The sequence below is a fragment of the Lithobates pipiens genome, unplaced genomic scaffold (assembly GCF_037356315.1).
Source record: "Lithobates pipiens isolate NorthernLeopardFrog02 unplaced genomic scaffold, aLitPip1_a1.2 Scaffold_19, whole genome shotgun sequence".
In the NCBI taxonomy this organism is placed as follows: Eukaryota; Metazoa; Chordata; class Amphibia; order Anura; family Ranidae; genus Lithobates; species Lithobates pipiens.
The window spans coordinates 506,922,687-506,950,109 of NW_027507764.1; the positions used below are offsets into that span (position 1 = coordinate 506,922,687).

The following is a 27,423-nucleotide window of genomic DNA, read 5'->3' on the forward strand; positions in this document are numbered from 1 at the left end:
ACCAGCTTGAAAAATGCTGGTGTCAGAATGATAGCTTTTTCTATTTATTAACATTCAATTTCAAGTCATGTGCTGAAAATTGTGTGTGATTGATGAAGGAAAAACTACACCTATGTCCCTTTTTTATACACAGGATGAGTAGGGTCTGGAAAACGTCAGCCAGGAGGAGGCCATGCCAAGCGTCAGCCAGGAGGAGGCCATGCCCAGTGTCTGCCAGGACATCACCCAATCTCAGGTGCCTCCCCTCTGCTATACCACCAAAAGGCCCAGGAAGGGGAAAATGACGGAGGATGCAGCACTGGGCCTCATTAAGGAAGCCAGCCATTTCCTCAAGAGCCCCCCCAATGCTGAACAGGCCTATGGCTGCTATCTAGCCACCAGGTTGCTGGAATTGGAGAAGGGCCAACACCTCCTCTGTGAGGCATTTATTTATGATGCCCTTCAGAAGGGGTTGAAAGGCCAGCTGACTGAGAACAGCCACATATGTGAACTCACCCATCCTCCACCTCCTCCTGCCACAAGTCCACCACCAGAGCTACAGATTCCAAGAAAGGCTGCAGGGAAGGCTGCATGGAAGTCTGCAGGCAAGAGAAGAAATTGATGGTTATCAGTTTGGTCTGACAGAAGACGCAGGCTGTTATAGTACCACAAACTAGGGACAGATATGTCATCTGCTGCTGGTCCTAATCTCTGGGATTCCTGGACCAGATTGTGCTCCCTATTATATGGACTCCTCAAGCTACCAATTTTCTTTTCCACAGATTTGTTACTGTGTGCCATGGGGGCCAAAAGGGTTTGCAAATTACAAACGTTTGTCCAGCGTTGACTTCCTCTTTATTTTGTTACCCAGAATAAATGGATATTTTCTTTGCACAAAATACTTTCCTATGTGTTTTTCTTCAAAAAGGACAGTTTGGGTGAGTAGGCAGGTACATTTAAAATGTCAAATTAACAAGGGACACCAACCTCCTTGAGGTTAATAAAAAAATATAAGATAATAATATTATTGTGGTAACGTGACACTCCAAAAAACAAATTATATGGAGATCACTAAAAAATTATTTTTAAGTAATCGTAAAATAAATCTTGATGAAATCAAAAATGATAAAAGATGAGTATAAAAAATAATTGTAAACATTATTATGGAGATCGGTCTTTAACCACTTGCCGACCGCCGCACGACGATATACGTCGGCAGAATGGCACGGGCAGGCATATGGGCGTATATATAAGTCCCTGCCTGCCCGCGGGTGGGGGGCCCCCCCCGGTGCCTGCGGCGGTCGGCATTCGTTCGAGAGCGATCCGGGATGAGGGGGCGGCCATTCATTCATGGCCACCCCCTCGCGATCGCTCTCGACGAATGGAAATCCTTCGTGACATCACTTCCTCTCCTGTAATGTAAACACAGGAGAGGAAGTGATGCATTCTCTCCTCCGTGTCGGTATTTTTCGTTCCGGCACCGAGGAGAGAGGTTCGGTGAGTTGCACCAACACACCACACATACAGTAGAACATGCCAGGCACACTCACACCCCCCCTTTACCCCCCGATCACCCCCCCAATTACCCCCCCAGTCACAGTGACACCAATTGCTTTTTTTTTTTTTTTTTTGCATTGGTGTCATTTGTGACTGTAATAACTGTTAGGGCAGTTAGGGTTAGCCCCCTTTAGTTCTAATGTGCCCCCCTAACCCCCCCAATAAAGGTTTAACCCCGTGATCACCCCCCGTCGCCAGTGTCACTAAGGCTGGGTTCACATTGCAGCGGTTTATGAGAACGGATGTGATTCGCACCGCACTGCAGTGCAAATCACATCCGATCTCTGTGCGATTCGAGTTCAGCCATACAGATAGTATGGCTGAATTCCCGCCGCACCCGCCGCAAATTCGCACGGGACCCTTTTTTTGGTCCGCAGCAGAATCGGATCGCATGGGTGTTCACGATCCGAGTTTGCAGATCGCACTGCGATATGCGAACTGATCTGGGGGTGTCATTAACATTTCACTGACATTCCCAGCAGTTCGCATAGGGCAGTGTGAACTGCCGCCGGGAGGCATGCGATGCGGGAACCCGCCGCGGATTCGTGGCGTTCCTGCATCGCTCCAGTGTGAACCCAGCCTAATAAGCGATCATTTTTCTGATCGCTGTATTAGTGTCACAGGTGACGCTAGTTAGGCAGGTAGGTATTTAGGTTCGCCGCAACTTTTTATAGCGCCAGGGACCCCCATATACTACCGCATAAAGCCCCCTGATTGCCCCCTAGTTAACCCTTTCACCAGTGATCACCATATAACTGTTACAGGTGACGCTGGTTGGTTAGTTATTTTTTTATAGTTTCAGGGCACCCGCCATTTATTACCTAATAAAGGTTTAACCCCCTGATCACCCGGCGGGTGTCATTTGTGACTGTAATAACTGTTAGGGCAGTTAGGGTTAGCCCCCTTTAGTTCTAAGGTACCCCCCTAACCCCCCCAATAAAGGTTTAACCCCGTGATCACCCCCCCGTCGCCAGTGTCACTAAGGCTGGGTTCACATTGCAGCGGTTTGAGAACGGATGTGATTCGCACCGCACTGCAGTGCAAATCACATCCGATCTCTGTGCGATTCGAGTTCAGCCATACAGATAGTATGGCTGAATTCGTGTCGCACCCGCCGCAAACTCGCACGGGACCCTTTTTTTGGTCCGCAGCAGAATCGGATCGCATGGGTGTTCACACCATGCGATCCGAGTTTGCAGATCGCACTGCGATATGCGAACTGATCTGGGGGTGTCATTAACATTTCACTGACACTCCCAGCAGTTCGCATAGGGCAGTGTGAACTGCCGCCGGGAGGCATGCGATGCGGGAACCAGTGATCACCATATAACGGTTACAGGTGACGCTGGTTGGTTAGTTATTTTTTTATAGTTTCAGGGCACCCGCCATTTATTACCTAGTCTCACTAGTGTACCCCTAAATTTAGGGGTGTCTACTTTCCAAAATGGGGTCATTTGGGGGGGGGGTTTGTGCCATCTTGGCATTTTATGGCCTTCAAAACTGTAACGCCCTTAGAAAGCCTGAAGGCGGTGCTTGGTTTTCGGGGCCCCGTACGCGGCTAGGCTCCCAAAAAGTCCCACATATGTGGTATCCCCGTACTCAGGAGAAGCAGCAGAATTTATTTTGGGGTGTCATTTCACATATGCCCATGGCATGCGTGAGCAATATATCATTTAGTGACAACTTTGTGAAAAAAATAAATAAATAAAAAAGTTTGTAATTTTCCCGCAACTTGTGGCAAAATATAAAATATTCCATGGACTCAACATGCCTCTCAGCAAATAGCTTGGGGTGTCTACTTTCTAAAATGGGGTCATTTGTGGGGGTTTTGTGCCATCTTGGCATTTTATGGCCTTCAAAACTGTAATAGGTAGTGAGGAGTGAAGTCAAATATTTACGCCCTTAGAAAACCTGAAGGCGGTTCTTGGCTTTCGGGGCCCCGTACGCGGCTAGGCTCCCAAAAAATCCCACACATGTGGTATCTCCGTACTCAGGAGAAGCAGCAGAATTTATTTTGGGGTGTCATTTCACATATGCCCATGGCATGTGTGAGCAATATATCATTTAGTGACAACTTTGTGAAAAAAAAATAAAAAAAAATTAAAGTTTGTAATTTTCCCGCAACTTGTGGCAAAATATAAAATATTCCATGGACTCAACATGCCTCTCAGCAAATAGGGGTTTGTGCCATCTTGGCATTTTATGGCCTTCAAAACTGTAACGCCCTTAGAAAGCCTGAAGGCGGTTCTTGGCTTTCGGGGCCCCGTACGCGGCTAGGCTCCCAAAAAATCCCACACGTGTGGTATCCCCGTACTCAGGAGAAGCAGCAGAATTTATTTTGGGGTGTCATTTCACATATGCCCATAGCATGTGTGAGCAATATATCATTTAGTGACAACTTTGTGTAAAAAAAAAAAAAATTATTATTTTTTCATTATTCAATCGCTTGAGGCAAAAAAAAAAAATATTCGATGGGCTCAACATGCCACTTATAAATTTCCTTAGGGGGTCTACTTTCCAAAATGGGGTCATTTGGGGGGGTTTTGTACTGCCCTGCCATTTTAGCACCTCAAGAAATGAGATAGGCAGTCGTAAACTAAAAGCTGCGTAAATTCCAGAAAACGTACCTTAGTTTGTAGATGTGACAACTTTTGCGCAAACCAATAAATATACAGTTATTGACTTTTTTTTTACCAAAGACATGTGGCTGAATACATTTTGGCCTAAATGTATGACTAAAATTGAATTTATTGGATTTTTCTAATAACAAAAAGTAGAAAATATCATTTTTTTTTCAAAATTTGCGGTCTTTTTCCATTTATATTGCAAAAAATAAAAATCGCAGAGGCAATCAAATACCATCAAAAGAAAGCTCTATTTGTGGGAAGAAAAGGACGCAAATTTTGTTTGGGTACAACATTGCATGACCGCGCAATTACCAGTTAAAGCAGCGCAGTGCCAAATTGTAAAAAGACCTCTGGTCATTTACCAGCAAAATGGTCCGGTCTGAAAGTGGTTAAAAACATAGAATATTAGTCATGAGATGAGGATAAATCATGAAGAAAGAAGTTTGTGAGAACTCTGTGTGAATATGAGCAGCAAAACAACTTCATTCTAAAGAAGAAAAGAAAGCGCTGCATTAAAAGATCACAGAATTAGCAGCGTGAGGAATGTGCTAGCTCCAATACGAACGGCAGTTTTGCCACACCGAGCGCTTCCGTCTCATACTTGCTGCAGAACATGCGTAGTTTTTGGTCCGTCGGGACAGCATACAGACGAACGGTTTTCCCGATAGGAATTGATTCCGTTGGAAAGATTTAAAACACGTTCTCTATCTAGGTCCATCAGAATTTTCGAAAAGAAAAAGTCTGATGAAGCCCACACACAATCGGAATATCCGATGAAATGATTCCGCCTGACATTTTTCTGCCGGAAAGTCCGACCATGTGTACACGGCATTAGAAGTGTCAGATTGTCTTGTAACTAATGCTGGCTGATTAGAATATAAACATATGAGCACTCACCGGAAAACTTGCCACGGATATCCTCGGTGCACAAGACTTGGGTCTGAGAGGTAACAATGTTATTGTCTGTGCAAAGGGGTCTGCATCTCTTTTAGGTCTTAGTTGACGGTCATACCAAAATTTAAGATCTGCACCAACTGTATTAGCAGACGGTGTATCAGCCAAACAAAACCTCGGCCCCCTTGAATGAAATAAATGCAGCTGTTTTAGAATTTTACAAAGATCTTTCCCAGATTAATAGATTGAAGAGCAGGCAAAGCTCTGACATTTTGGGGGTAGTGTTGGATCTTTCTTGGTCTTACCTGTCCCCTGTATTCTTATTGGCTGCCTCCACTAACTGTCAGCAGCTCTTAATTTTCTTGGAGTGACAGAGTCTTTTTGGATTTCATAAGCACTGCAATTCATAGGCTGTTATTCCCCCACAACAAGAAAGAGCCTTGGAACAGATATATTTAGCAGAAAAAGCTGTCCTACTTCTCAAATTGTTAGTGATTTGATGACTTTGGAAACCAAGGAAAAAATGTTTTATAATCTGGGCCCAAAAAGAAAAACAGTTTAATCTTTGTCTATAGTGAGTGTACAGCTTGTATAACAGTGTAAATGTGCTGTCCCCTCAAAATAACTCAACACACAGCCATTAATGTCTAAACCGCTGGCAACAAAAGTGAGTACACCCCAAGTGAAAATGTTCAAATTGGGCCAATTTAGCCATTTTCCCTCCCAGTGTCATGTGACTCATTAGTGTTACAAGGTCTCAGGTGTGAATGGGGAGCAGGTGTGTTAAATTTGGTGTTATCACTCTCACTCTCTCTTACTGGTCACTGGAAGTTCAACATGACACCTCATGGCAAAGAACTCTCTGAGGATCTGAAAAAAAAGAATTGTTTGCTCTACAGGCTATAACAAGATTGCCCTGAAACTGAGCTGTAGCATGGCGGCCAAACCCATACAGTGGTTTACCAGGACAGGTTCCACTCAGAACAGGCCTCGCCATGGTTGACCAAAGAAGTTGAGTGGACATGCTCAGCATCATATCCAGAGGTTGACTTTGGGAAATTGACGTATGAGTTCTGCCAACATTGCTGCAGAGGTTGAAGGGGTGGAGGGTCAGCCTGTCAGTGCTCAGACCAAACGCTGCAAACGGCATCAAATTGGTCTGCATGGCTGTCATCCCAGAGGGAAGCCTCTTCTAAAGATGATGCACAAGAAAGCCTGCAAAAAGTTTGCTGAAGACAAGCAGACTAAGGGGATAGATTTCTAGAACCATGTCCTGTGGTCTGATGAGACTAAGTTGTTTTTATTTGGTTCAGATTGTGTCAAGCGTGTGTGGCGGCAACCAGGTGAGGAGTACAAAGACAAATTTGTCTTGCCTACAGTCAAGCATGGTGGTGGGAGTGTCATGGTCTGTGGCTGCATGAGTGCTGCCAGCACTGGGGAGCTACAGTTCATTGAGGGAACCATGAACGCCAACATGTACTGTGACATACTGAAGCCAAGCATGATCCCCTCCCTTCAGAGACTGGGCCGCAGGGCAGTATTCCAACATAAAAACGACCCAAACACCCCTCCAAGACAACCACTGCCTTGCTAAAGAAGCTTAGGGTAAAGGTGATGGACTGGCCAAGCATTTCTCCAGACCTAAGCCCTATTAAGCATCTGTGGGGCATCCTCAAACGTAAGGTGGAGGAGTGCAAGGTCTCTAACATTCACCAGCTGAGTGATGTTGTCATGGAGGAGTGGAAGAGGACTCCAGTGGCAACCTGTGAAGCTCTGGTGAATTCCATGTCCAAGAGGGTTAAGGCAGAGCTGGAAAATAATGGCTGCCACGCAAAATCTTTACACGTTGGGCCCAATTTGGACATTTTCACTTAGGGGTATACTCACTTTTGTTGCCTGCGGTTTAGACATTAATGGTTGTGCGTTGAGTTATTTTGAGGGGACAGCAAATTTACACTGTTATGCAAGCTGTACACTCACTACTTTACATTGTAGAAAAGTGTAATTTCTTCAGAGTTGTCACATGAAAAGATATAATAAAATATTTAATACATACATATTTGTATGTGTGTGTATATATATATATATATATATATATATATATATATATACACATACATACACACACAGTATATGAGATTCTCGACATTTTCAAAACAAATGCTGCTTATTTTAAAATGAAAGTTTATCTATACCTAAAAAAAATGTCATATATTGCAGCCTGGTGGTTCTTTAAGACCCCTTTCACACTGATGCCATTTTAGCGATAAAAATAGCACCTGTAAAGCACCCGAAAAACACCTCCTATGCCACCCAAGTGCTTTCGCACTGGGGTGGGGTACTTGCAGGACGTTCTGAAAAGTCCTGCAAGCAGCATCTTTGGGTGTATACACTGCTCCCAAAACATCCTGCCCATTGAAATGAATGGGCAGCGCTGCCAAAGTGCCTGCAATGCCCTTTGGCAGCGCCACAATATGGGTGCTTTTAACCCCTTCTTCGGGGTTAAAAGCACCCCACTAGCTGCGGAAAACTGCTGCTAAAGCGACAGTAAAACTTTACCACTAACGCTGGGTGCTTTCAGTGTGAAAGTAGCCTTAGTTTTCTTAAAGTGGTTGTAAAGGCACAAGGTTTTTGACATTCATGCATTCTCTGCCTGAAGGTAAAAAACCTTTTGTGTGCAGCAGCCCTCCCCATCCTCCCCTAATACTTACCTGAGTCTCCTCTTGATCCAGTGATGTCCAGGGACTCGCACCCCTGATTGTCAATTGCAGCCAGTGAGCCAATCAGGAAATGGAGGGAGTGGGGCCAAGCCACGGCTCCATGTGTGAATGGACACACAGCCGTGGGTCAGGAGCGCACCTGCTTGGGTGGCCACCGGGAGGGAGAAACCAGAAGTGTCGGCGTGGGACCCAAGAAGAGGAGGATCCGGGCTGCTATGTGCAAAACCACTGCACAGAGCAGATAAGTATAACATGTTTGTTATTTAAAAAGAAAAAAAAACAAGGCTTTAATATCACTTTAAAGCGGAGGTCCACCCTAAAGTGGACCTAAAGTGGAACCCTCCCCCCCTCCGGTGCCACAATTGGCACCTTTCAGGGGGGAGGGGGGTGCAGATACCTGTACAGTATAGGTATCTGCACCCACTTCCGGGATAGCTCTCTGCGGAAAGGGGCGTAGATTACGCCCCTTTCCGCAAGTGCCCGCCCCTTTCCGCAAGTGCCCCGCTGCCTGCTGGGAAACACACAGATCCCAGAGGCAGCGGGGACCGTCCTTATTGCGCAGCGCGACTCGAAAGGCTCCATTTCCTGATTCACATACCCAAGATGGCGGCGGCAGCACCCGAGAGACGATCCAGAGATCGGTTTCGGGTGCCGACATCGCGGGCGCGCTGGACAGGTAAGTGTCACTATTTTAAAAGTCAGCAGCTGCAGCTTTAAGCTTTTTTTTTCCTTTATTTAAACCTGGCGATCCAGCCAGTAACACACTGCTTGTCTTAGAGGGCCTCCACTCTAGATGTAGGAGCAAGAAAGCCACGCTTAGACAGCAGCATTGTCAACCTGGGGAGAGGGTGGTGTTAGATGCAATATCAAATTTGGATGGACTTAAGTAACAATTAAAAGCTGAATTAAAGTGATCCTAAAGTCTCAGTATTTTTTACCTTACAGTATAACTCCACTTTTGTTGAGAAAAAAAACATTCCCCTCTAGGTGATCTATGTACATTGCAAGGATTATAACAACCTTTGTTGCAGATTGCTACCTTTTGTTATTCTGAATAAATCACTGTGTGTTCATCTGTGCCCATGTGCTCAGTGGGTCTAATGGGAGTGGTTTCAAATTATCAACCAGCTGGGCACTAATGAGGAAAGCTGCGGGGTCTGCATCCCTTTAGACGCGTTCCTTTGGGAGAATCTCACTAAAAATTACATTTTTGTTGCAGGGGATGCCCAAAATCGGACTTGTAGCTTAGTGGAGACTTCTGCGAAAATCAGTGAGTGAATCCCACAAGCAGGAAATTGTGTTTCTGGGGAGTGTTCAGTACACATTCTGGCTTCACTGCCAGTTTCCCTTACAATGAATGGCAGTGGCAGCACCCTACAGCAGATCTGAAATTTGGCTGGGGAGCCGACATTGTGGGCTCCCTGGACAGGTAAGTGTCCATTTATCAAGAGTCAGCAACTACAGTATTTGTAGCTGCTGGCTTTTATTTATTTTTTTCCCAGGCAGAACTCCTCTTTAATTAACACCCAAGTTCTTGACGCACCTAAACGTGTTACATGCGTTTACAAACGTCAATCTTTTTTTTTTTCTGCCGAAACACTGCTGCCAGGAGGAAAGGCATCAAGGAGAAATGGCCAGGGCTTTTTTTCTCAGAGAATAAGTGCTGGAATTCCCCACTTCTGAGTCAGTTCTTGTCTGTCCCTACCCACCTCTGAGCACCATCCCTTGGTTCCACCCCCTACCCACCTCCCAGCACCGCCCAATTTAGAGAAGAGCCAAGTATAATTTTGTGTTGCTAAGTAATTGGTATGGAATTTGTTAATGATAACAAGAAAATCAGTAAAATAGATCCTCAGCGGTAATATACCCCCCAGGCAACAATGCATTCCTCCAGAAACAATGGACCCCTGCAACAAAATATCACCCCAGAGATAATGGACCCCTGCAACAAAATATCATCCAAGCAAAAATAGACCCCTGCAACAAAATATCATCCAAGCAAAAATAGACCCCTGCAACAAAATATCACCCCAGCAATAATAGACCCCTGCAACAAAATATCACCCCAGCAATAATAGACCCCTGCAACAAAATATCACCCCAGCAATAATAGACCCCTGCAACAAAATATCACCCCCGCAATAATAGACCCCTGCAAAGAAATATCACCCCAGCAATAATAGACCCCTGCAACAAAATATCACCCCAGCAATAATAGACCCCTGCAACAAAATATCACCCCAGCAATAATAGACCCCTGCAACAAAATATCACCCCAGCAATAATAGACCCCTGCAAAGAAATATCACCCCAGCAATAATAGACCCCTGTAACAAAATATCTCCCCAGCAATAATAGACCCCTGCAACAAAATATCACCCCAGCAATAATAGACCCCTGCAACAAAATATCACCCCAGCAATAATAGACCCCTGCAACTAAATATCACCCCAGCAATAATAGACCCCTGCAACTAAATATCACCCCAGCAATAATAGACCCCTGCAATGCAATATCACCCCAGCAATAATAGACCCCTGCAACAAAATATCACCCCGGCAATCTCACAGTAGCCAGCATCAATAGATTCTCCAGCAGCCAGGAACAATAGACCCATTTCTCAGCAGTAGATCCCTCCAAGCAACATAAGCCCCACCAGCAACAATAGACTTCCTCAGCAACAATAGACTGCCATGCAAAAATACACCCCCTCCAATAACAATAGATCCCCTAGTAGCTTGCTTAAATAGACCTTCCAGCGCACCCCAGCACCCGTTGCCATTACATACATTTAGTGCTGGATATGCCAGAACTGCGTTTGCCCATGTTCGCTGTGAAAAAAAGCCCTGGAGATGGCCAAACGCATGAGGCCTAAAGCTGAACCCCAGCTAACACTTTTCAAATGAGGAACTATACTTCTCTGGAGTTAACCTCTCCTTACCTGGTCTGCAGGGGTGAGCTGAAATAGCATACACTGTTTACCAGCCCAGTGAATCTAGCCATGTCCCAATGTCATCCACTGAAGGTTGGCACACAGTAAATCGGTGCCAAAAATTACATTCAAGGCATGCAGTGAATAATAACTGTTAGCCCCTGTACACACGGTCGGACATTCTGCCAACCAAATCCGTTGGATTTTGTCCGACGGATTTTGTCCGACGGATTGTGTCCGAAACTGTTGCATACACACGGTCGGACCAAGTTGTCGGAAAATCCGATCGTTCAGAACGTGATGACGTTATTTCGTTACGACGGGACTACGTTCACGCTAGTAGCCAATAGCTTTGATGTAGGAATTTGATCTGAGCATGCGTGGCACTTTGTCCGATCAAAATTCTCTACACATGATCGGAGTATGTCCGATCGGACCAGTTTGTCGGAAAATATTTCCAACAAGTTGGAAAATTGGGTCCGACGGATATTCAGATGGAAACAGTCCGATGCATACCACACACAGTCGGATTATCCGACAAAACGGTCCGATAGGACGTATTCCGACGGATTCTCTGACCGTGTGTACAAGGGCTTAGGCTAGGTTCGAACATTCAGCTTTTTACAGTGCAGACTAGTATCAGTGTCAGCTCCAGCTTAACTTTATTTATTCATTCATTCATTTTTCTGCACAGCAGCGCAGCGTTGCACTGTTGTATGATGATGACGTGCGATGCCTTCAAATACACTGTGGAAATATGCAGGTCACAACAAATAGTGTATAAGGGGCTCTTACAGTTACTAGTGTGCTTATGTTAGCTCTCAACTTAACCATCAAGCTGTCAGATATGTGGTGTCATAACTGATCACATGTGCAGCACCATGGCAACTGCAGATCAAACTGAGGCTAAGATGGAAGCTTATCTGGCTGCAAAGGAAAGGAGGGTTTAGTTCAGCTTTTAATGGTTTGTCTCAACCCTCTAACTGCCACTTTTGATGGACAGCTCAGTTCATTAATTGAAGTTGAAAAATATTAGATTTACTTGCTGGATCACCAGTTGAAAATAAAGTGAACAAAAATGAAAAAAAAGAAAACGAATGCAGCCACATTGTAAGTATAAGCATAAGTAAGGGTAAGCTGCAATATGTTACATTTTTTGGGGGGGGTTAGATATGCTTTAATTGTAATGTTAACTTATTTCAGATTTCTCATAAATGCAGAAACTTTTTTTATTTTTTTTATTTGAATGGATAGAGATTCTTACCAGTAAAGAAGGAGTCGCTTGACAATTTCACCCTGAACAGAGTGTAGATGGCTTTCACTCCACTGATTGGTATCGAGGAGGTCCAGTTTCATTAGGACTTCACCCTGAAGATAATGGCCTCCCGTGGCCACCAGGTACATTTTTTTCATCTTGTTAAGATGACTGGAATTATTACAATATCACATTATTATAGTATAATGACATACTGCAGATGACTTACTAAAACTGGTGCACACAGAATCTGGTGCAGCTTTGCACTGTAAGGCCGCGTACACACGGGCGGACTGTTCGCCCAACTTAGTTTGTCAAACAATCCGACAAACAGTCCGCTCAAAATTTGCATGAGCGGACTTGACCACACACGATGAACGAACAGTCTGCTGAAAGCGTGCGCGATGACGTGAACGGCACGTACGACGGGACTCGAAAAACGACGTCCTATACACTGCAATGCAACCTTCGGCGTGTAAATCCTTTCTGAGCATGCGCGGAACTTAGTTTGACGAACAAGCCTACACACGAGCGGACTGTCCGCTCAAACCAAGTTTCAGCAGACTGTCTTACGGGAATTCCGAAAAACTTTGTTCGTCAGACTGCCTGCTGAAACTGTCCGCTGAAGCCCACACACGAGCGGACTGTCCGCTGAAACACTGTTCAGCGGACAAAGTTGGGCGAACAGTCCGCCCGTGTGTACGCGGCCTTAACCAATCATTGGGGTCATACTCTGAATTTTGCTTCTTGAATTTGAATAAAAATAATATGTTGTAGCTGTACCTCTGTTTTCCTATTTCTAGGAACATTGTACATTATGATTATATTGGCCCATGTTCAGGTGTGTTACAAAAATGCCCTTTTTGCACTTTAAGGCTCCATGCACACTGAAGCTCAAAAAAGCTTTTTCTGGACGCCAGGTTGCTGGCAGAAAACGCTGGTTGAAAAACGTGCTTTTAACAGCGTTTTGTAATAGCGTTTATGAGCGCTTATTAGCGTTAGCGGGCGTTTTCAATAAAAATACACAGAGGACACTCCAAAAATCCCACAGTGCATTCCAAACTCCCACAATGCATTGAAAAAATAGAATGCCGAACACTAATTAATGCGTGTTTATGAGGGTTTATCTACGTTTGTCGTTTTTTGGCGGTGAAAAACTGCACTTTCAACGCGAATTTCTGGCCTTCAGAAAAAAGCCAATAAACTCCACTGCTCTTTAAAGTTAAAAAACGTCCATGTGTGCATGGACACATAGGCTAATAGAGAATGGAGTTTATGGGCTTTTAAAAAAAAACGCCCAAAGCGCATGACGTGGTTTGGAACCCTTGGAATCTTAAGGGCGATCGACCCTGACAGGCAAGCGGAATATTTCGGATGACTACCCACCTCTATTCCCTCCTTTTCCTCCCTACCTTTTTTTCTATCCTTTTTTGGTATCCCCCTCTTTTCGCCCCCTCTTCCCCCCTTCTTTTTTCCCTTTTTTCTCCTCTCTTATTTCCATCTTTCTTCCAAACCCCCCCAAGGGAGGGTGTTTGAATAGATTAATTTGTAGTACAAGTATCTCACACATTTAGTCGATACCTGTATCCTTGGAATGCCACTCTTTACTGGAAGTAGAGTTTTGAGGACTAGTTTAATATTGGTTGGACTTTATCCCTGACTTACATATGTTGAAGAACACACTGCCTGTGGATAGCTCTGCCTGGCCTGGTTTGTACCTACTCCAAGTGGCTATATTCCGCAGGCCGATAAGCTCTTATTGTATGTTCCCTTTTCTCCTTTGGCTCCGCCACTGCTGCATTGAAGTGAATGATATGTAATGTTTCATCCTATAATAATAAAAAGTTATTTGACAAAAAAAAACAAACGCCCAAACTACAATAAACTGCAGTTTATGAGCTTCAGTGTGCATGGAGCCTTAGTGCAGATTTGTTTACACTGCTGATAGTTTTTTTTACACTATCTAGAGCAGACATGTCCAAAGTCCAGCCCACGTTCCGTTTTGATGTGGCCCCTGCTTGTAATTTACATATATATCCATCTGTGGCCCCCAAGCTTGAGCGTGTTATGTTTTTTTTTTGCCGTGAATATATCTATCTTCTTTAGCTGAACAAATCCCAGAGCAGCGTGCTCATTGTTAGGATGAGCCGGGGCGTGTGGCTGGGCGTGTGTTTTCCGAAGTCGATGTGCCAGAGCCGCTATGAAGCTGACAGCGCTGACAGTGCTCTGGGATTGGTCAGGCTAAAGAAGATGGATATTTTCACATAAAAAAAAACATAACACACTCGAGCTTGGGGGCTACAGATGGATATATATGTAAATTCCAAGTGGGGGCCACATCAAACCAGAACGCGGCTCCTTTCAGTCAGTGAGAAGTACTGTTGAATTAGGCTGGCTAAAAAAAAGATTATTATTTAAAAAAAATAAAAGCTCAAGATCATCCTTCCCCGAGAGGTGCTTGGGAATTGGTCAGAGGCTAAAGAAGATTTTTTATATATATATATATACAGTATATATATATATATATATATATATATATATATCGCATGAGCTCATCGTTACCCTGAGCGGAGAAGATATATATATTGTCATAAATGGTACGAAATTAATAATATTCTGTTTGCAATAAACTTTGCATAAAATATTTAATTTACATTTAATTTTAATGGCTCAAAAAAAGTCAGGCAAAATGGTCTGGCCCTCTTTGAAAAAAGTTTGAACACCCCTGATCTAGAGGTTATATTTGACACTGCAGCCCATTTGGGCTTTTTTTAGCTTCTTTCAGACACATGAAAAGAAAGAATTTCCAAGTACCTACCTCCTCGAGAAACAAATCAATACCCAGTGCAAAATATATTTTTAAAGTATCAATATTCAAATAAGAAACTGGTGCAATATGAGTACCTCTGCTTTCTCTTCATGTCAGTTATAGCTTTCAGTCGTTCAATGTCCATCCATAACCAGAATAGTTTTTCCCCAGATGTTCCTTTTATAAAAGATTTAAACCTCTCAAATTCTTTCCGGCTGTGAATATGGGAGTATTCATGCTTATTACGGGAGGACTCCAGGGCTTCCAGCTCATCGCTGTCTGATTCCGAGATGTCAATTTCTTCTTCAATTGTGGATTCAGATGTGGTGGAAGGAGCGCTTGTGTTCTGCAGAGGCTGAATCACCACCTCTGATAGGCTGAAAACATCAATCTCACCTGCATTTTGTTCCACTTTCTCTCCATTAAGCTTGGATACCGCAGTCTTCATAACTTGATCAACATAATAAAAGGAAAAGTCCTCCATTGTTGGGAAGACTGGGACGTTTCTGTCCTGCACATTTTCTTGGTCTTTTTCCTGCTGATCTGTATTATTTGATTTCTCTTCTTTCTGTTCAATATAAATTCTTACTGGACTGGGGATAGGAGAATCTGCAATGGATACCGAATACTCATCTTCTTCCTGAACATCTTGTGTGTTCTTCAATAATGCAGATATGGGTTTCTGTGATGCTTAAAACAAATACAATATATAAATTACACTCTATAACACTTAAGGGGTTATTTACTAAAGGAAGATCCACTTTGCACTGAAAGTGCACTTGAAAGTAAAGTTGTTGTAGATCCAAAGGGGGACATGCAAGGAAAATAAAAAAACATAATTTTAGCTTGCACATGATTGGATGATAAAATCAGCAGAGCTTCCACTCATTTCAGATCTACCCCTTAGATTTGGAGCGACTGCACTTCCAAGTGCACTTGCAGTGCAAAGCATTTTTGCTTGCATGTGATTGGATAAAACCAACAGACCTTCCCCTCCTACACTAAGATCTAGAGCAACTGCACTTGCAGTGCACAGTATATTTGCCTTTAGTAAATCAACCCCATTATGTATGCTTAAGAATTAACAGGTCCTGTATATTTATATATTTTTGGTTTTTCAATATAAATGTTATTAGTTTTGCATGATGTACATACATACATAAAATAAGTACCTTGATACCTGTAAAACATATATGTGCTATAGATTAGGTGTAAATAATGACACTTAAAATGTCTAATAGGGAACATATTCTTCATCATGAAGCAGACATGTTCACCTTGATAAACTACTATTAAAGGGGTTGTAAAGCTTTGTTTTTTATTTTCTAAATAGGTTCCTTTAAGCTAGTGCATTGTTGGTTCACTTACCTTTTCCTTCGATTTCCCCTCTAAATGTTTTTTTTCTTTGTCTGGATTTCTCACTTCCTGTTTCTTCTCAGTAAACTTCACACCATCATCCGAGCGGTGTTTAGTCAGCCAGAACAGCTTACTGAACAGCTTACTGAACAGCTTACTGAGGAGGAACAGGAAGTGAGAAATTCAGACAAAGAAACAAAGAAAACAAAGAAAAAAAAAACATTTAGAAGGGAAATCGAAGGAAAAGGTAAGTGAATCAACAATGCACTAGCTTAAAGGAACCTATTTAAAAAATAAAAAAATAACCTTTACAACCCCTTTAAGACTGAACACCAAGCAAATAGCTACATACACATATGCAATACATATATGGGCATGAGCATTATTTTGCATAACATAGAAAAACTAAATTTATTCAGTCGGTCCTGAAATGCAGACACCCCTGCCATACTGCATAGCCAATCCAGTGATGTCCCTTTTCACCACTGCATTTAGGAATGCAGCTTGCTTATTGAACCATTCACAATCTTATTGGAGAGTGAAGCTGAACCACACTAACGGGGTAATCGCTATACACAGTCTGCTCCCCTCTCATGTCAGAAGCTCCATTCTTAAGCCAGATCAACATTTGGGCAGTGTAGAAGGGTGATCTGTTGAACGCACATGCTGGAAAACTTTTGATCAATGTATCCTAACAGCAGCGTAAACTGCTGTCAGAATATAATGTCCGGGCAGGGGAATTCCTCCATCCACCTTAAAAAAAAAAACGAGCCATCAATATAAGGAAAAATATAGGTACTGATACTTGCAGTAATAAATGTGTTTTTAAAATATTGCTGTACAGCTTTGTACAGTGTAAGGCTAGGGGCACACAACCAAAGGACAACATAGACTGTTCGTTTCTACACAAAATATACAGATATCAGAGAAGCATAAGGGAAAGTACTGACTGCTTCACACCTGTCTTTGATATGATAATATTCTCTCTTCTCTGCCTCCATTTATCTCAATTTGTTTGACAAAAACATGGCAGGAGGTAAGCGGTTCCCTATTCACCCCGTATTTTATTGCTTTAAATATTCTACAAATACAGAAAAATAAGTTTTGATTTGCCAGTAATGCATTGTGCTCCTAACCTACTGTAGTGAGCTGACAACAAAGTGCCTTTGCTGCATCAAAATCCCAACCAACGTTGTCGGCTTCGTTTGCTGGACTACAGACATTTGCCTATATCCCACCCCCCTATTCCTATTTCTATATGATTACATTGATTTATTTCCTAGAAAAATAATGCTGCTGCCTTTACTCCCAAGAGCCTGCCCAAACACTTGGCTTTTGGGAGATGTACCCACACCTGGAGTATGCTGCCCAATTCTGGGCACCAGTCCTCAGGAAGGATGTGCTGGAAATGGAGCGAGTACAAAGAAGGGCAACAAAACTCATAAAGGGTCTGGAGGATATTAGTTATGAAGGGTTGCGAGCACTGAACCTATGCTCTCTGGAGAAGAGACGCTTGAGAGGGGATATGATTTCAATTTACAAATACCATACTGGTGACCCCACATTAGGGATAAAACTTTTCCACGAAAGGGAGTTTAACAAGACTCGTGGACACTCATTAAAATTAGAAGAAAAGAGGTTTAACCTTAAACTGCGTAGAGGGTTCTTTACTGTTAGCCCTTGTACACACGGTCGGAAATTCCGGCGGAAAATGTCCGATCGGACCGTGTTGTCAGATAATCCGACCATGTGTGGGCTCCATCTGACTTTTTCCGTCGGAATGTCCGACCAACAAAGTTTGAGAGCTGGATATAACATTTTCCGACAACATGATCCGATAGGACTTTGTCTGATCATTTGTAGAGAATTCCGATCAGACAAAGTGCCACGCATGCTCAGATCAAATTACGAGACCAAAGCTATTGGCTACTAGCCTGAATGTAGTCCCGTCGTAACGTACGAACGGCATCACATTCCGAACGATTGGATTTTCCATCCACTTTGTCCGACCGTGTGTATGCAAAACCAGTTTCGGACAAAATCCGTCTGAAAAAATCCATCAGATTTTGTTGTCGGAATGTCCGACCGTGTGTACAAGGGCTAAGAGTGGCAAGGATGTGGAATTCCCTTCCACGGGCAGAGGTTTTATTGGGGAGCATTGATATTTTCAAAAAAAGATTAGATAAGCACCTGAACGACCGCACAAATATACAATGTAATACTGATATATAATCACACACATAGATTGGACTTGATGGACTTGTGTCTTTTTTCAACCTTGCCTACTATGTAACTATATGTAACTATGCAGTTCTGGGCACACATACATCAATAGGGACTGAGCTCTCTGCAGTTGCCCCTACAGGAATTTCACAAGCCTGGTGCTGATGTCACAGGGAGTAATAAAAGCTATTTCTCAGTACAGGAACAAGGTAAAAAGACAACATCTAGACATACACTTGCTGGGTATGCTAAACCTGGATATACTAAGCCTTATTTTTGCTAGGATTTTGACCAAATTGATCATCGTTGGCGCTGAAAGTGCTGTGTATGTAATGCATTCTTACTTACCTTGATTACCATTATATCCATTGTACAGTGAAGGTCTACCCTGTGCAGGCTCCCAGGTGATGGGTCCAAAAGATGAATCAGTGGTTGTAGGTGGCTCATTTTGCTTTGCTATTGTAAACCATTCTTTTGTCTGGGTAAAAGAAGCCTGGGAAAAACATAAACTTAAATATTCAACCAGTCAGCCACAGACTTCAGGATTATCACTGTTCTCCTAAATAACAAATCTTTATTATGAGAGAATAACTAATACAGCATTGTAATAAAACTGAAAGTATTCACATATCATCATCACTTACTTACAAATCCAAACAAGGGGCTTATTCCTTATTTTACTACAGTGGAAGAAGAAATACAAATCATTCCTATATGGTTCAGTGGCCAAAAATGCATCCAAAATCACGGTTTTATAGCCAGATACAGCCTAAATATAGACCAATTTATCCACGATACCTGCAGCTGTTTCAGATTTGCTATCTATCTTCATTGCAAAATATAGAAATCGCGGCTTCCATGGAACGGTGCTTATTGAGAAACTAGATAGTAAAAGCAGGTTACATTGAGTTAGGCCAAGAGAAACCAATAACCCTCTAGTAAAAAATACATACATTACAGTACTGATATCTTAAACAGGAGGCATGTACGTGTCATCACTTCCATCACATGCCATAAAAAGCAAGGGATTTATACTTCATATCCTACCTCATTCTATTGCACAGAAGCCATGGTTTTTTATACCTTGCATCACTAAAACGTAAAAAAGCTTACAACAGCTGCATGCAGGTCAAATAAATGTCTCCATATTCAATCGTTTATATCTATCCCATTCCAAAAAGAAAAAAAAAGTTTTGGCTGGAGCTGGGCATTACCTGTCCAAGAGTAACAAAGAATTTCTTCATGAGTTCCTCATTTTCCGTTTGTGGGGATGGGGATGGTTCTACCTCTCGTTTATATATCCAAGGCTGGTACTGAGGATCAAGCTGTAAACTCACTCCTGTATGCCTCACCTTTACCTGGGACATCAGCTTAGCAAGTCTGAAACCACCAAAAGGAAAAGCCAAAGGGACCATTAAGCTTTATTTACTGCAAGTATGAAAGAATTGAGAACCTGCAGTTTCATTTATATATGAATTTAGCAATTATTGAATCCATGACATAATATTATGTAAAATAAAAAAGTTATAGTTGTAAGTTCAAAAAATTGCAAATTTCACTAGACCCAATAAAAGCGAAAAAAAAATTGCTTTGGATTTATCCTCTACACTGCCTAGCAGTTGTCTATTCATGTTTCATTAAGAAGCTAAAGGGGAGATATTAACGAAACCTTCAAATATATTAAAGGTGTGAATAAGGTTCAGGAGGGCAGTCATTTCAATATGAAGCTAAAGCTAGCTATACATTATACAACTTTCTTGTTGCATTTCCTTTAGATTTACCTTTAGCTGTGTAGTGCAAGGGCCTGTCTGAATGCATACAAATTGAAAGTGTTTAGGTTTGACCTCCTAGTATATGGTTTTGGTAAATCTAAAGAAAAATTTCACAAGAAAATATAAAAATGTATGGCCAGCCTAAGATCAAGAACACCGGGACATGACCTCAAACTAGTAGGAGGAACGTTCAAAGCTAACCTTGGAAAGTATTATTTTACTGAAAGAGTAGTTAATGGTTGGAATAGACTTCTAGCAGAGGTAGTGAATCAGTCAACAGTAAAGCCTAGTACACACGGACCGAATGTCGGGCGGCATCGACCAGTTCAATAGAAACCGGCCGACATTTGGCCCCGTGTGTACTGCAGCCGGTCCGATGGGGTATGACTGAAAAAGTTCTGCTGATCAGCTCCCGATCAGAGCTCTCAGCCAATGGTACGGAGGCCATCCCCCTGTCAGAACACAATAGCACACAGCAGGGGAGATGGTAGTACTAACATTTCATGGTTAGTACAGCGGTTCCTCTGGAGCTGTCAGTTTTTTTGTACTGTTTCATAATTTAAAAAAAAAAAAAGTACTGGTGTGTACTAGGCTTAGGTGGATTCAGACATTGTTGGGGCAAACAAAGATCTATACTCAGACATAAAAGTAAAAAAAATGGGGAAGACTCAATGGACCACTTGGGATTTCTTCTGCCACCACTCTTCTATGTTTCTTTGTGGAAATTACAGGTGTCAGGCATCTTATGCTAAACCATTAAACATGTCACACATATTTGTAATTCAACAAAGTATTTCATGAAAAAAATCAGTAAGCAGAGCTTACCTCCAGTGAAAACTGCACATCAAAATTACCAGTACATTCAAAGATAAAGGTAACTAAATAATACGCCAGTCTACATTTTTCCTGTATGGCTCATGCACACTGGACATTATAAAAATGCCAACAGCATTAGCTGTAGAAAGCTGTATACAAACTTCTTTTTATCATTTTTTAGTGTTTTTCAGCGGTTTTTTAACTGTAGTGTTTTTTAGCTTTTCTTTAGAAGAACTATACCACAAAAGCTTATGGCTCAAAAACGCTGATAAACGGCTTTCACAGTTTTTTTGCATTTTTCAGCAAGTTGTACTTCTCTTCAGTTTCCAGGCCTTTTTATTGGTTCTGTCTTATCGTAGTCCTGTAATGGCGAACCTTGGCTCCCCAGATGTTTTGGAACTACATTTCCCATGATGCTCATGCACTCTGCAGTGTAGTTGAGCATCATAGTAAATGTAGTTCTAAATTATCGGGGGTGCCAAGATTCGCCATCACTGTTATAGTCACTCTCACTGACCACTAGGGACTCTTGGAAGGTAAGAAGGGAGGCAAGAAACTTAACTGTTGCAGGAATAGTTGAAATTTGCAGATAACAATCACAAAAGCGGGAGGTACTATCTGTTTTTTTGTTAATACCTCTCTATTCACAAGCGGGTATATTGTAGAAAATACAATTCACAATTCTTTTACCCAATTGCCAGCTTCCTATATCATTTCATAAACAATTATATTGACAACCAGTCATCATACCCATTTCTCATTGTATCTTTTGGATCTCCATTCTCTTGCTATTAAAGAGTAGGGATGAGCCGAACAACCCCCCAGTTCGGTTCGCAGCAGAACATGCGAGCAGGCAAAAAATTTGTGCAAATACCGTTAAATTCTATGGGACACAAACATAAAAAATCAAAGGCTTATATGCAAGATATTGCCATAAAAAGTGTATGGGGACCCGGGTACTGCCCCAGGGGACATGTATCTCTTACTATTTCTCTGAAACCAATAAGGGGCATGTTTGAAAGGAATTCTAGTTCTGGACCTAGTCATGTATGGAGATCAGTAGAGAGGCGAGGTTGATGTCCTTGCCTTCCAGGATGTCCTTCCTGATATTGGTTGAGACCAAGTGGGAAGGGTACACTATGGAGCTCCACCCTGTGGTACCTGCGGAAGGAGTTGTAATAGCCTGGACTATGGCAGGGTCAGGGACAGAAACGGCCGGGCGGGTCTCCAGGAGTGCCACTCTGTTCTGAACCTCGGAAACTGATGCGGTCAGAGATGACACCAAGGTATGCAGTTGAGATATGGCCGTCGAGATGAAATCCAGGGACGCCTGCTGAGAGCTGGATCCTGCTGTGGCTGGTGGAGGAAAGAGGAGCCTGAAGAGCTCTGCTTTCCTGGCTGTAGCGGGAAAGGGCACTCCTCTACGCCTCAGCTCTGAGGTCAACTTTGGGATGGTCCATCCCCTAAGTGACTGTACGCTGGCACTCTCTGAGACCGGAGAGGGGGACAGTGGGGCCGTAAGATCTTCACTGCCCGCCCGGGACATGATTCAGTTGTTCTGACGCCTGGGTGTGCTGAATTGTCCTCGGGGTTGAGTCTTGACTGACCAGAACCTATTGAGGGTGACATGAATTTCAAGTCTTGCTTGTGCTCCCTAACATACGCACCTAAGCGAAGTGTATAGCTCTCTCTTTTTTTTTACCTGGAGAAGCACCATCAAAGCTGGTGCAGGGTCGACCTACTGAATCCGACTGACCTGAAGAAATATGAGAGGTGAAAACTTGGAAAAAAATTGTTTTACTTGTTTTAGACAAATGACTAAAATGGTGATTTCAACAGGCGGCAGTGAGTCGAAATGAAATGAAACTAATGAAATGAACGAAATGTTTGCCTTGAATGAAACGAATATCTGCTGTGACAGAGGCATGACCCGGTCGTGCCGCAGTTTCCACTGACTGCGAACCGGATTCTGGAGCATATACTGAAGTGAGGCAATTGGTGAAATGAGGCCATGTAGCTGGGGCCTCCGGGACGAATCGGTACATCGTGGATGCAACTGGATTCGAATCGGGGCATGGTTTGTGACAGTGAAATGATTTGTTCTGCCATGACAGAGGCCCGGATCGCCATGCCACTGTTTGCGACTGAGCACGAATGGACTCTGGAGCATGTACTGAAATGTGGCCTGTCCTGGGGCACGCCGAGACGAATTAGAGCTTAGACGTGAATATATTCGTGTTGGAACGTGATACGTGACAAAGAAATGATATGCCATGATAAAGACAAGAATCACTGACCAAACCTACGACTGGCAAGTGAATCCGTCTCTGGAGCATGTACTGAAATGAGGCCAAACAACTGGGCACACCGGAGCAAATTGGTGCATCTTTAGATGCGACTGGATTTGTATCGGAGCGTAATATGTGACAAGAAATTATATGCCATGACAAAGACAAGAATCAGTAACCGAAACTATACCAGACAAGTGAATCCGTCTCTGGAGCATGTACTGAAATGAGGCCGAGCAACTGGACGCACCGGAGTGAATCGATGCATCTTTAGATGCGACTGTATTCGTATCGGAGCGTAATACATGACAAGAAATGATATGCCATAACAAAGACAAGAATCAGTGACTGAACCTGTAACCCTCGAGTGAATCCATCTCTGAAACATGTACTGAAATGAGGCCGAAAAAACTGGGGCACACCGGGGCGAATCGGTGCATCGAAGATACGACTGGATTAGAATCGGAGCACGGTATGTGACAGAAATGAATGAAATGATTAGAAATTATTCGAATGCTTTTAGAAATGATTAGAAATGATTTGAAATGGTTAGAAATGATTTGAAATGGTTTTCAGAAATTATTAGAAATTATTCTAAATGGTTTAGAATGGTTTGAAATGGTTAGAAATGATTAGGAACTATTCGGAAAGATTTGAAATGATTGAAATGTATGTAAAATGAATGCCTGATGTGGCATCGACCGATGTGTCACAAGCGAGCGACTACGAGTCGTCTTGTGAAGCACGGTAACAAACAGTGGTATACATTACGATTACAAAATGTCTGTGAGTAATTTGTGAGTTCTGGATATCACAGTTTAGTGACATGGCAATTTACAGTGCATGAAATGAAAAAATGGGAGCCGAAGCCCTACCTGCAACAGCCGAACCAGATACGTTGTACGATAACTGCGACTCGGAACGAGTGCTCGAAAGATGACAACTTACGAACGCGGAAACTCACGGACATGGAACTCACAAACACAGCATGGATAATAACAATCTATTAAAACACTGAGATCCAAATTGATCAGATGAATATGCAGATCAATTAGAGAAGGGTACTGACTGACTCATCAAAACAAACGGTGCTGCCCTCAGAACAATAGCAAGAATTATAAGCAAAAATGCTAAGAGAGCAAACAGCAGTATCTCCTTCTAAGCTTTACTGAATGCAAAAGAAATGTGATACAAAAACCAAATGTGGCTTCCACAATTATAAAATGAAAACATTGTCACATCTAAAATATGCCAGTGGTCACATACATGCCCTCACTCACACACTATGCCAGCCAGGGGCGGATCCAGGGGGGGGGGGGCAATGGGGCAATTGCACCCCCCAAGAAAATAATGAGTGGGTGAGCCGGCGGGTGACTGAACAGGCCAGCAGGTGAGCGAGCGGATGGGCAATCATTCCGGCGGGCTGGCGTGTGACTGAGCAAGCAGACAGGTGTTGTCAGGAAGCCGCTGCTCATCTGAATATGTGACTGAAGGGACGTTGCGTCGCGGCCATCTTGGTACTCCCGCACTCATCGACAGTAAGCCTAGTGTTGTAAGTCGGCAAACGGACATCTTTATACACCCACCGGAGTATTGCTTTTCCCAGGTAGTTTTAAAAGTAAACTCAACTTATATTTCACTAAATAAACTGAGTTTACTGTTAAAAATAACTGTGAAAAGCAAGACTCCGGTGGGTGTATAAAGATATCCGCTTGCTGACTTCTAACTCTAGGCTTACTGCAGACAAGTGGGGGTGTACCAAGATGGCCACAATGCAACATCACTTTGTGACAATCTGCATATTGTGGCAGGTGACGTTGGCAAGTGACAATTCACATCTGGTGTCAGGGGATGTGGCAAGTGACATGGCAAGGGACAATCTGCATTTGGTGGCAGCCAATGGTGGCAAGTGACATGCTGCATCTGGTGGCAGGCGATGGTAGAAAGTGACACACTTCATCTGGTGGCAGGAGACATAGCAAGTGACACGCTGCATCTGGTGGCAGGCGACGTGGCAAAAGACACGCTGCATCTGGTGGCAGGCGACGTGAAAAGTGACACGCTCAGGGCTCCCAATGATTCTACATTATGGTGAGCTGAACTATTTAATTTTATATTACAATTTAATAATAGAAATAATGCGCTTCAATCATCCTGACACTATATTAATCATGGCGCTGTGATGATTGAAGCGCCAACACCAGCCATTGCCCCAACAAATTGGCGCAAAATTTTCTGGCAGTGCCCCGCCCGAGACTAGGCTCTGGATCCGCCCCTGATGCCAGCTGATATATGGAGAATTAGAATAAAGTGCAAAGTGGCTTAGAGGTCCTATTGAGACATAGGAAATGGCTGTAATGGTGAATAACAGAGATCATAACAGAGATCATGGGTAACCCAGACTGTCCTTTTCACGGAGGTCACACAACGAGTCTACAAAATGATGATATTCGAAAAAGGGACTGCAAGAAAAAATAATAGGATGTCCCAATTCTACAAAATATAGGAACCCTGGGTTAAATATACATTCCTCCTACCTTTTACACTAACTCCTTTCCGGAATGAAGTTGGCTGTTGGTTGTGTGGGGCATGGAGAAGATGGCAATGACCTTGGTTTAGTTCTTACTCCTGTCTCCTACCTTCCTCCCACCCCCACCACCTTTTTTTTCTTCTATTAACTGTCTCTGTTTATTCTTATTTTTTTCTATTTAGTGAGTGAGCAGCTTGGAGTGAAAGAAGACATGGAACAATTGTCTGATTTTTGCTCTACCTTCCCTTCCCGGTATTCCCTGTTCCCATTTTTATTTCATGTCTACAGTTCATGGTAAAAGTACAGAACTCAAGTTTCTCTTTGTATGTGATGCCATGTATACCAGTATTTAGCTTTTCTTGTTTATGTGTATCTCATATGCTTACTACGCTCTGTGAACAGATTGTGAAAGTTATGCAGACTTATGACTTTCTATGGAAATACTTTCTACTTTGAAAATCAGGACAAATTTATTAACCAAAAAAACACAGAGAGGCTTGAAGCTGCATGAGATACTTTGACGCATTTGTGTGTAGAACAGGCCTGGCGTCACGTGTCATAGTATGAATGGGGCCTAGCAGGTGCATTTGCAACTATTTTTTTGTTTTATTTTTTAAATCAGTTAGCTGTAGCAGAAAAATGCTTCCTTGCATACCCTAAAACTAAGCACTAGTTGGAGTGAAACGCAAAGGAGGGGAGCTGGTGGTTTTATCTTGAATCGGGTAACTTTAATAAACCTATTGCAGACTCTGAAGTTCTATTCTTTGCGTCATATTCTTCAGCTGCTTTGGGACTGTTTGGAACTGGCACCCTTCTGTCAGTGCAGGGGGGACGAGAACCCTAGAAAGTGGAGTATTTGGGATTGTTTGCAGTAAGCACTCCCGTGTATGTATTGTATCTACAAATACAAACTATGCACAGAAACTTTTTTTAGTACATTGAAATACTATATTATATATATATATATATATATATATATATATATATATATATATACATAAATACATGTATATAACAGTTCCCCCTTAAATTCACATAACACTCCCTGGCCCCTGAGCCCCATGCAGCCGGCTCCAATGTTTTTCTGCTCACATTCTCATGCATCTTTAAACTCTCTTTATTCAAACTGAATATTGCATACTTTATCCATGGTAAGACTCCATTATCCTCAAAACTCTTAAACCAGACATAAATCTTCACCACTCCTCTCTTTATTGGTCTCATGCTGTACTCACATTTTACAGCTGCCTGACAAAGCCATGCCTCGGGTAACCATGGTAGCATTTGGTGTCTCATGACCACTTATCGTATAATGTTTAACAACACTTAAAACATTCAACACATTCTTTCTTATACCAGCCTTCCATAACACAGGGTTGAGGAGAGGAAAACAAAAATGATAAATCTATTCAATTCCAAATGCTGTTATTTAGCCTTTTCCCCTCCATCTTTTTACAGTTGTATATAGTATTTCCACAAAATGAATGGCCTTAGAGGATAGGTCTGGTGATATGAGAAAAAAAACAAAAAAACTATAAAATATAACTCAAAGATGGAGATTTATTGACACTGGTGCACACAGAATTTGGTGCAATGGTGCTCAGTAAGCAATCAGCTATGTTCAAATTACCTTTGACAATAAAACCTGGAAGCTGATTGGTAAAT

The 27,423-nt window shown here is 42.6% G+C and overlaps 1 protein-coding gene across 1 annotated transcript in view; it reads right to left on the reverse strand.

Moving 5' to 3' along the window:
• The window catches only part of RGS22 (regulator of G protein signaling 22), a 151,095-nt gene that overhangs the window by 93,413 nt on the left and 30,259 nt on the right, over positions 1-27,423 (reverse strand). The window contains exons 6-10 of the mRNA XM_077493099.1: positions 19,567-19,732; positions 18,701-18,845; positions 14,869-15,463; positions 11,974-12,135; positions 5,061-5,241 (exon numbers count right to left, since the gene is read on the reverse strand). Of these exons, the coding sequence (XP_077349225.1) occupies positions 5,061-5,241; positions 11,974-12,135; positions 14,869-15,463; positions 18,701-18,845; positions 19,567-19,732 (1,249 nt within the window). The remainder of the gene's footprint in view (positions 1-5,060; positions 5,242-11,973; positions 12,136-14,868; positions 15,464-18,700; positions 18,846-19,566; positions 19,733-27,423) is intronic.